The 11,346-nt window shown below is 43.3% G+C and overlaps 1 protein-coding gene across 2 annotated transcripts in view; it reads right to left on the reverse strand.

The window, feature by feature from the left end:
- TMEM65 (transmembrane protein 65) overlaps positions 1 to 11,106 on the reverse strand; it is a 30,017-nt gene extending 18,911 nt beyond the window's left edge. Inside the window, exons 1-2 of one of the 2 annotated variants that reach the window (XM_048286292.1) lie at positions 10,708 to 11,106; positions 7,475 to 7,714 (exon numbers count right to left, since the gene is read on the reverse strand). In XM_048286292.1, coding sequence (XP_048142249.1) covers positions 7,475 to 7,714; positions 10,708 to 11,026 — 559 coding nt within the window. In that variant the 5' untranslated portion in view covers positions 11,027 to 11,106. The remainder of the gene's footprint in view (positions 1 to 7,474; positions 7,715 to 10,707) is intronic. The other variant, XM_048286293.1, reaches the window with a different exon arrangement.
- Between the last annotated feature and the right edge of the window lie 240 nt (positions 11,107 to 11,346).

The raw sequence follows: 11,346 nt of genomic DNA on the forward strand, positions 1-11,346 counted from the left end.
ATTGCTGGTTTTGTAAATAAAGTCATATAAATAAGGAGAAACAGAAGACAAAGGCTACTGTGCTCTTCTCTTCCTAAAAGTGAACAGTTCTGACTAAGCTCATTTTTAGTTCTTTCAACCAATTGCCTTTATTCTGCAAAACAAAAAAAAACCAAGAACATCCTTCTCCTGGTCGGTGTTTCTCCAGCCTCTGGCAAGCATGAGGCCTCTCTCAGGAGGATTCAGTGCATCCCTGCAGCTTCTAGCTGCAGAGCCACTGCAAGCTTCGGTTCCTGTCACATCCCTGCAAGTGCCAGCTGTGCACACACTCCCTCTAAAGCTGCTTCAGGACCTCTACTCTATGAAGAGCTGCACATCTGGTCCATCTATTTAATCCCAACGCTTCTTAACTTTCCCAGAAACTATCCAATGCCAGGTTATGAAACACACAGTTCTGCTACTTAAGAAAGTTTTGTTTTTCAACTTTATGCACTTTCCCTTTTCCACCATTATTTTTAACTTGTTCTTCTGTCATTGCTTTACTGTAAGCAGGCAGCAGACTCCTGTGAATGCTGAAATTACACCCTTCACCTCCAGTTCTCCTAATCATCTTGAAAATTAGTGAAATACAAACACAAATCCTCAGTTCAAAGTTTTCTGCATGCATAAGCCTGTTTTGTTTTCCACAGGGGAGGAAATATGGAATCTAATGTATTTAACACTTCTCCCCCTGGCAATGGAAAGTATGCTGTGGCACTGCCTGCATCGGTGACATACCCGCAACGCCACTGTTTACTGGAGATCTTAATGAAATATGCACCCCTATAGTTTTTCACGCTGTGCAATGGAGACTGATCACAGTCTGCCTCCAGTATCCTTCCCTCCCTCTGCTTCTCCAAAATCTGTGCAATGTTTACACAGCCCCTTTTCCAGCAGCAAGGAAGGGGATGGATTCAGGCTGAGGCTGCCTTTTGCAGTGCTGAAGCAAAGTACTGTGTGATGTGGGGGGGCAGCCACTCACACCACAATAAATAATCCTGAATAGAGAGCCAGAGGAAGGGAGAGGAGAGACAGCTCCCTTCCTAGCTACAAGACAATGTTGAGGTAAAAACTAAAATTGCAAGTAGTTGACAAAACTGCAAAGGTAACCTGGGAGATCAAGCCAGTATTGCTCACTAGTGCAAGTCACTGTGTGCTGTTAGCAACACAGAGATCCCAGAACAGACTCCTGCCTGAGGCACAAAAATGCTCCTGGCACTTCCCATCAGAAAACAGAAAGACAGAACCTTAGGTGAAACAGAAAACTGCACCTTGAAGTGATCTAAAGTCATGTTGTTACTGCAAGGGGTGATTTGATACTTTTCCTCTTGCCCCTAAATTCCCTCCTGATCATGTATTTGGGACTTGTCCTTTACTCTGGCACTTGTTCTTAGTCAGGTACACAGCCAGGCCCAGAGAAGAACAGCAGTGCTAGCATGGGAAGCAGAATTGAGACTTTCATACCCAGAGGTTTTGGGAGCAGGGAAAGAACAGAACACTCTTTACAACAACACAGGTGAAGCCAGCAGTAAATCCACACCCATATGGCCAAGTCACATCTACTACACATCACCTCATCCACAGCTCATGCGGGCCTGCCCTTACCCACTGTGGGAAACCCAGGAAAATGGTTTTCCTCTATGGCTGGGAAAAAGAAATTAAAGTGAGCTCTTTTTTTTAAGCTGAGCTTTTAACACAGGGTCAGATACAAACCACAGTAAAACTCAGCAATATTAGTGTGCAACTGCAAAAACTGATATAAGCATGGAAACCAGGTAGATACAATAGGTTCCTAGCATCCAACCCTGAGATGTAATCCAACAGTGAAAACTTTACAAATCCAAAGACTTTTTTTTTTGTTTTGATAAACCAGATCCAATAAATGAGTAAAAAACTTATACGAGGTCACATATAATTTCCCATGGGAGCAGTCTTTTTCAACCTGGGCCATTTGTCATTTATCAGAACTCAACTGCACCTTTGGTACATTTCTTCTGTTGAGAGAGAGGGACACTGAATCAGAATTTGTCTGTCGGATATTTGCAAGAGGAAAAGGTCACCAGGATGATTATTTGTAATAGCACTGTCACTTTTGCAGCTACCTATTTACTTTATTTACTTTACTCCATAAAATAATATAAGTAGATAATAAAACTGGGGAAGGAGCAGTGGATTTCAAGCTGTTGTCCCATCCCTTCTTTGTGGCAAAAAACTTTATTAGGCAAGAAGGCTGTGAATCTAGCTAGAAATTCATACATCTCACAATCTTGAGCAAAACAGTTAATTTTACATTTGTAACATCACAGCTTTACTTGCACTTTGTGAAAATCAGCCTGTTGCCAGAACTGAAGCAAAGAAACAACTGGATCAAAAAGGTTATCTGTAATCTGAAAACACAAGATGATGGTATTTGAAAGAGCAGCTGGCTAAAGAAATTGGTTTGTTCCATGCACATTTTTCTCTAGTCTTCCACAAAATTAAACAAAGCCAATAAAACACAATTTCTACCAATTCAGGTTGTTATGAAAGATGGGATAATATCCTCATGGAGACCAATGATTCACACTCTTAGAGTAAGATAAGTTACAGCAAACCTGACAGCACTAAGGGATAGATCACTGCACAAAGTCAAATGCCATCAAGTGCAAATAATTAAAAGCCATGGAAGAAAAGTTACTCTAACAGTAGAATAACCAGAAACTGATAATGCCTAAAAGAAAAATGTAGCAGGTGAAAGTGCAGCAGTTACTTGTTGGTTCCCAGTACGCATTTGGACCTGAGCTTTGTGGCAATACAACTTTACATACAACAACACAACTCAAAGCACAGACCTCTGTCCATGGCACAGATAAGAATCACATATCAGGGACTGCCCCCTCCTAAACCTGCCTCAAGGCTTCCCAGAAAGTTTTGAAAGAAGTGCTGGTGCCCAGACAACACATCCCAGACTATCTCCAAGAAGTGAGCTTTGGGAACCTAAGGCTGGGCCACTGTGGACCCTGTATCTGTCTCCTCTCAGTTGAAATTGGTCTCACTGTAGAAGCCTTTTTGTCTCAAACTTTTCAATTTTTCCTGAAATTAGAAAGATTTTTCAAAGCTGTGTTCTTTCCCCACATCATGCAGGAGCCTTTCACTAGGATCACTGTCAAACAGTAAGGCATGTTTTAATTCTGGAAATGCCTAAAAGCCATGAAGTATTTAAGAGCACTGAGGAAAGGTTTTAACCCTAGATACAGTAGGAGATAATAAAACAAACCACCTGCTTCTTATGAATGCTTTAAGCCAATAGGAGAGTTGATACAGAATATGATCCATCTCAAAATACAGAGTCTTAAATATGTTCCTATTTCCCCTTTTTATTATCTAGAGAAAATAATGTGATTTTAAAAAAAAGTATAGCAAGTATCACTAAGTATTATGGCTGCTAGGGAGGGTATTTTATTAACAATTAACATATAAATATCTAAGAATCCTAAGTAAATGAACACTGGAATAAAAAACCTATGGTTTCCTATTCCATAGTTTTGAACGAAACATGCACTCAGCTGGGTTGAAAAAAGGATTTTGTGGGCTTTGTCTTAAAATGCTCCCCAAGTTTCAGAGGAAGCATGTGTTTCAGGCATGGGTTAGTCACATCCCAGAAATTCCAAGGGGCTCATTCACTGTTAAAGGAACTTCTCACACACAGCAACAAAACAGAAACAAAAAGGCATGCTTTCAGATATTTGAAATATCACCATGCTATTTAAGGATAAAGTAGAAGGGGGGCACAAGGCAGCTCACATATTCATGTCCAGCTTTCCCCAAAATGAGTCGTTTTTGTAGAAAAATCTAAACAACAGCACAGGGAGCCAAGACAGCTTCTTTAAGTACTCTGCTCGCATGATATCTTATTTTTCCACTTACTTGTTGTTTTTACAAAGGATTTTTTTCTGGAGACACCAGATACCTCTGTAGTTTCATATTTGGATTGATTAAATAATAAATAAGGCTGATTAAAGCTAAGAGTTTTCAGTTGAATGAGTCAGCTTTAAATAATTTCTTTCTTAGAGAAACTGGAAGACTTCCTTTTCTTTTCATTGAGGTTACACACTGGAACTTCTGTGTTCACAGAATGAACATGATCTATTTCATTCATGCCTGTTGCAGGGAGATCTGAGTGTTTTGAATCTATCACTCTCAAAGGTTTCAGTTGCACTCTAAGTAAAAGCTACATTTCAAGTGATCTTCCCTGAAAAGCCCTAAATCAAAAGCAGTCTTTGTACTGGACAAGAGTTACTGGGAGACAAATTTTCCTTTTAGCTCTAAAATGTGCTATTTTACAAAAGAAGCAGCTGAAGAACACTGGCTTAAGATTCAGGTATTTTTTCTGATTTGTGATTTAAAAGACATTTGTGCATGACACCTATTTTGTACTCATCACATGTTTAAACACATGCAAAAGACAAAACAAATTTTAATTGGAGAAATCTTATTTTACCTTTTGCAGGAAAAAGCAAAGGCAGCTAACTAAATAATATTTTTCAACAATAGTATTATTTCTGCATTATATTTGGACCATGTGATTTTACGCACATCGCTTTCCGAGAAAAAAGCATAAGGTAGCTGACACTGAGCTATTTCATAAAAATGTTGTTCCATAGTCTGAAATCTCTGGTCAAGTATTAACTAGAAATTATGGTATAGTGCAGCAGTTTCCACAAGACCTATGCTTGAATACCTTGGTCAAATTAAGAGTAAGTACCTGAAGATGCAGATCACTGAAATTCTTGAGACTGAAGGCTTTATATGAATATGAACAAAAACTGTGTACTTTTATTTCCTGCAGCAATACATGCCAAATGCATCAAAACAAGCATGCGGGAAGTCTGTCAAACCAGCAGCCTGCTGGCCTTATGCAATGCACATCTCAGCAAACACACTCTTCTGTTCGGGTTTTTTTTACTGTACCAAAAGCACTGGTCGTCTCTGGTGACTCTACCTCCTCTGCTGGCTTCTCAAGTGGTACCAGTGGTTTAGGATACCGGCATGCTACAATGAGTTTTCAAAAGCAAAACAGCAATCAGTCATTATTTAAAATCTTTTAATCAATACTGGAGCATCCACCAGCAAGAAAAAGATCCTTTATAAATATTAAGACTGGATTTCTGTGGGTTTTACACCAATTCCACTTGATTGTTTCCAGGGTTTTCTCTGCAAAAATGTAAGACAAAGTTTCTGCATTTAAGCAGACTAGAACCTGCTTTAAGTTACATGAGAAGGTGAAATTTCAGAATATGGAAGCAAATCAAACCACCATAGCAAAAACAATATGAACTTCAGAAAACATTACCTTGCTGCAAGAGGTTCAAAGGCAGACAGATACAGCTGACATTTTCAGAGAGCAGTTTCAGAATTGTTTTACCATGAGTGACCATGCACGAATTTTCTTGTTTATGACATTAAACCTCATCCCCTAAATTACCTAGTAGTTTGGGTTCGAAGCAATTTAATGATCATCTAGCTCCAACACCATGGAACACCTTCCACTAGATCTGGTTGCTTAAAGCCCCATCCAACCTGGACTTGTAGGAAAGGGGCACTCACAGCTCCTCTAGACAACTTATGCCATTGTCTCACCAGTCTCATAGTAAAGAATTTCTTTCCAATAGCTAATCTAAACCTACCCTCCTCCACTTTAAAGCCATTCCCTCTTGACCTATGACACTATGTCTTCATGAAAAGTCCTCTCCAGCGCACTTGTAAACCCTGCTAACATGCTGGAATGTACTGTAAGGCATCCCCAGAGCCTTCTCTTCTCCAGGCTGAATAGCCCAAACTTATTCAGCCTGGAGGAGACTGAGGGGAGACCTCACTGCAGTCTGCAGCTTCCTCACAAAGAGAAGCAGAGGAGCAGACACTGATCTTTTGTCTGTTACAGGGCCCAAGGGAAAGGCCTGAAGTTTTGTCAGGGAAGGTTGAGGTTCGATATTAGGAAAAGGTTCTACACCCAGAGGGTGGTTGGGCCCTCAAACAGGCTCCCCAGGGAAGTGGTCACAGCACCAAGCCTCACAGAGTTCAAGAAGTGTCTGGAAAACGCTCTCAGGCACATGGTGAGGTTCTTGGGGATGTCCAGTGCAAGCGCAGGACTTGGTTTCGATGAATCTTGTGGGTCCCTTTAAATTCAGGATATTCTATGATTCTGATTCATGGGGTTCAGATGTTAATGAAAAGGATCAGCAGAGCCTAAGTAGGACTTTTCCTTCTGCACTCTGTCTTCATGAGAGGGCTCCAAGACTCAGGGCAGGAGGTAGAGAGTATATTAAAAAAAAAGAAGTTTCAAAAGCAAGAAGTAGCACATCTTTGCATCTCAAACACAATATTCCTTTCACCACCTAGTATTTTTGAGTCAGCAGTGAGATTAGCAACAGTCCTGAGGTAGGCTGCAATAGTCTAAGAACACAAAGGGACTCACACAGGCTGGCAAGAGTTTGTTATTTTACCAGCTTGACAGGGCACTTCAAACTTGTGAATTAGACACTTGCCAGCAGTCTGCCAGAAAACCTTTTCTTAGAATAGCAATCAAACACTAGAGTTAAAAAAATTTATTGACCTAGGTCACAGCAAAGAAAACAGAAGTAGATGACATTGCTCCACCACACACAGCGTGACATTCACCTGTATATGCTGGGTCTGTAAAGGAGAGAGGAAGAGAGAACTGTCCCCACCAGGTGCCATGGTACCTGTCAAAGCACAACAGCATAAATAGTTCCTCTTCTCCCAGCTCAGTGGGATGAGGGCAGTCCTCACCACAAACCACACTTGCACCACGAAATCATCAATCTTCAAACAAGACAAGACTTCCGGAAGGATGGAATAACGCTTTGTTGTGTTAACACTGGACACCTTATTCATCATTCCAAGGTTCAAAAGGGAAAAAAAATACTTTAATGCAGAAGGAAAACTAAATCCAGATGAAAAGGATTTGCAGCTGTTTTCAGAAAGAACAGCTCAGTGATGTTTGGACTAAATTTTAAAATGGTAAGATACAGATTATAGTCTAACCCAGGACAGTTTTCAAAATATTTTCTGAGAACTATTCTATCAAGATTCAGTCTCACAGTCTTCCCCAGCTTCTACTATGCAAAACGCATCTATGAATTTAAACTCAGGCTTTTAGCTCTCAGCCATCACATGCTCACAGATAGAGCTCTGTCTACTGAAGCACTAAAACAAACAACAGAATTTCAGTCAGTGTTTATTCATAAGCTACACTGCTTAACCAACTGCTAGCACCCAGCATCTGGAAGCTCCATAGACCTCCAGGTAAGACAGGTGACAAGGTGATGGCAGGAACATATTCACAAACCTCTCCCCACCTACAGTTTTCGTGACTACAGCACAAGCAGATGTTTTAAGTTTCAAAAATGCTTCAGAGACTCACCTAACTTACAGGTAACAGCTACAACTCACCTACCTGAGGACCGTCCTTCAGCGTAGCAGCCGCAGGAAAGGATGGGCTTCCCCACAGCCTCTGCCATTAGCGGAGGCCACAGATAGTGTGTCCTGTCATATTTCGTGCTAGGGCAATTAGTTGGTGGAACTGCATCCTTCTGGTGGTAGGCCTGGGAATGGGCTGAGGAACTTGCCCCATTTGGTTCTTGATGTGCCCAGGTCTCCCCATATTGCTGACAGCCTCCCCTAGCTGATATGGGGTCTGTTAGGGCACAGAAGAGGTAGTGAAGGAAGAAGGTCAAAACTTAACCCAATAAGGACTGTGTTAAGAAGGGTATGGACTAACACCTCCCTTTCCATAAAGAATTATGAAAAGATCACTGGCACAAAACAAGCTTAAGCACAGTTGGCAAAATGCACAGGCATGTCATGATTTTTCAGACTGATTTTTTCAGACTCAAACAGAACACAATTACTCAGGCAGTAAAGAAGAGAATTTGAAGGCTGCATTTGGATCACTTTCATTGGAAATCAACACAAAAGTACAAACAACAACCTCAGCTAAAGAATCAGCTGCTGGAAGCTACAGCATGCTGCCAATGAATGAGAAGATTGATAAGAAACCCAACATCCCTAAAACAGTTTTGTCTTGACTAAACTCATGAGTTGTAAAAATCAAAAGTGACACTAGTCGGTCGGAGAAAGTACTTTAAAAGCAAGTATCTCTCCCCTCATTTGCTACTCACTCACAAACCTATTGAGGTCATTGCTACACCATTTCAACAGCAGGAAAGAGCAATCATACAAAGTATTTTCTAAACATAATAAAGCATTTTAAGTACAGAATACAAACATGTAGCTCAGAAAAGTCTCCAATTTTCTTTCCAGTGCAGCCCTTCTATCCACCTTGTCTTCTCCTTGCACTCCACAGTGTTGAGAGTGATAATACCTACCTGACACCCCTTTGCCCTTCTTCACGCAAAATTTGAATTCTTTCAATATCAATCCTCTGCAGAAAACAGCTATGGGTAATTGTGGATACAAATATGCAGCTAGCAAGAATTTCTCTTGCTTCTTTCCAGTCCCGTGAGATACGTTTCTCTCTCACAAAGATATTTGCAGAGTTCTATAAACTATGAACATCTGCAACCCTGCAGAGCTTTGTTTATGGTACAGTAGAAAAGTATTTTGACAATGGATGTTTTAGGATTTTAGCCAATCACCCCAAGGGGTGGCTGATCCTTTGACCAATTAGACTATGAAGAAAAAAAGTCTATTAAAGAGTTGTAAAATAATTAAATAAATCAATCTTGCTGCACAATTCCTGCCTGCTGGATCTCTCTTCTCCTCCTTATTACTGCGGGATACCGTGATAGGTTTTTTCTCCAATTTCTATTTAACAGACTTACTAGAGGCCTTTTTCAGTTATGATTTTTCTTTTTTTGTAACACATGAAGAAACAGAATTTCTTATAGGTAAAAGCTGACCGTTGTTACCATGCTGCAGTCTGGTAAAAATATCACATGAATAGAACTAGCTAAAGGAAAAGGTTATCTACAAAAAAAGTCTTATCAAGCTACTAGGTCGGCAGATCAAGAATCTGACTCCAAGGATGAGGTCTGATGGCATTACAACACTTTATGCAGCCCTTACCTGTGAGACTACTAAGCCCACAAGTGAGATTTTGCTGAAATAATCTCTCCAGCAAGATTAATGAATTCAGGCACAAGTGAACTGCAATTTCCAGCAGTGGAATAAATTTAAAACCAACTAATAATGTCCCATGCAGTAAAGTGTCTAAATTCAAACTAATGCTTTTGTTACTTTGCTTCTAAATCCCGAATCATCAGAAAGTCACACTATTTTACACAATAGACTTTCATATTATAACTAGCAGCATCTGAGCAACAAGATATTAAATACAACCATCTGTTGATTTATATCTGTGTAAACGCTGAGACACTATACTGAAATTTTAAAGTCTCATTTTGATATCCACCACATGATTCTCCAGGCACACAGCTCCATTATGTTTAACCTGCCCAATAAGTGATGGGATAGAAACTCACACAAAAACCTCGTGGCAAGAACCCTTCAGAAGCTGAGAAGGATTTATGTGGGAAGAGTATTAGTTGTTAGTATTCAAAAGTTAGTGTCAACTTCCAGTTCAAAGCATACTACCTTCTATGTTGTAAAACAAATACAACTGATTCACTGTCTGCAAAACAGAAGCACTGCTGCTCCTGAAACGAGGCATATAAGTGCACTACTCTCACTCTGACTAGAAACACGAGAGTTTATATGCAAGTATGCTACAAACAAAACCAAAGAGACACCTGAAAGGGTTCTGTCTCTTCACAAAAGCAGCACTTCTACAGCTGACCCTCAAACTTGTTCTCTGCCCACCCAAAATTTTTCCAGACATCTACAGAGGAGCCACAAGGCACAGAAATGCCCTTTCCAAGGGCACGCTACTATCAAAGTCACAAAGAGGCCTAGATCAAATGCACACTGATCTCTTAAGCACCCGCTATCATCTTCGCTGCAATAGGGATTGTAAATTACTGCTGAGGATCAGAACTAGAAGTAAGGAGTTTGTAATTAAGAGGATTTGGTTTTGTCAGGTTTTGATTTGTTTAACGAACAGTGTCAAGTTGGCAAGAACAGTTGGATCAGACGAGAAAAATCACTGTGAATTACTTTAATTAGCGTTGCACAGCCCTGTATTCAGAGACACATCTATAAACCTCCCCAACACATACACCTTCCCGAATGAGAACCAACCGGCAGCTCTCTGTGCAGGGAAGTGTAACTCATGAATGAGCTCCCAGAGCAGCAGCAGCCTGGCGTCTCTTAACAGGTCTGAAATCAATTTACTGCTGCCCTAGTGTCAGGAGGATTTTATGAGACACACTTTCCTACTCTCATTGGGAAAAATGGCCACCCGTGGCTGTCTGAAACACCCGGTGAGATGACAGACCCACCGAGGATTTGGCACACTGGGTCGATTTAAGTTCCGAAGGTGCTGCGGATGCTTCTGGAAACTACATTTCAGGTCGTGTGCCTCATTTACACCCGATTACGCGAACACACAGGGACGAGCACCTCTCGATGCCTCGTCCTGCTGGAGTTTCCTACTCGCCCGAAGGAGTCGCTTGGGCGAGAGCGTGAGGACCCCCAAACTTCGGAGCCTCAGCCCCCGTTCCGGCCGGGCCCTCCCACCCCCAGCCGGGCTCGGGGCGGGTCGCGGCTCACCTTGGGCGATGGCGATGGACTCGAAGCGGTGGAGCTCCCGCAGCAGGCAGCTCCGCTCGGTGGAGTGCAGGCTGTAGATGAAGTCGCGGGCCCCCTGCGCCGTGTTCAGCGCCTCCATCGGCTCCTTCTTGGGGTGCGTGCCGAGCGCCCGCGACCCTCGCGGGAGGAGCAGCCCCTCGGCGCCGCCCCGCAGGCTGCCCAGGCGGCGACGGCAGCAGCACCGCGGGCCCCGCAGCGAGCCCAGGCAGGACGAAGGGACGGCGGCGGGGCCCCCCGGCCGCCCCAGCAGCAGCGCCGCCCGGCCGAGCCACGCCGACATGGAGCCGGGGAAGGGCGCGGCGCTCGGGCCGCCAGAACCGCCCGCGGCCGAGTCGCCCGGGCCGCGCTCCCGCGGCTGCTCCGCCGGTGGGGCCGGGCGGTCCGCGCCAGGCACCGCCCCGCCGAGCTCCCGCCAACAGCGGCGGCAGCGCCGCCCCGCCCCGGCCCCAGCCCAGCCCCGCTCCGCTCCGCTCGGGGAGCCTCGGCTGCAGGGCGGGGCGCAGGGGCCTGAGGGGCGGCCCCGCGCAGGCGCCCGCCCGGCCGCTCTGAGGGGAGCGTGTCGGCAGCGCCCGGCGACTCCGAGCCTCGGCCCTGAGGAGC

Source organism: Corvus hawaiiensis, chromosome 26, assembly GCF_020740725.1.
Source record: "Corvus hawaiiensis isolate bCorHaw1 chromosome 26, bCorHaw1.pri.cur, whole genome shotgun sequence".
NCBI classification, from domain to species: Eukaryota; Metazoa; Chordata; class Aves; order Passeriformes; family Corvidae; genus Corvus; species Corvus hawaiiensis.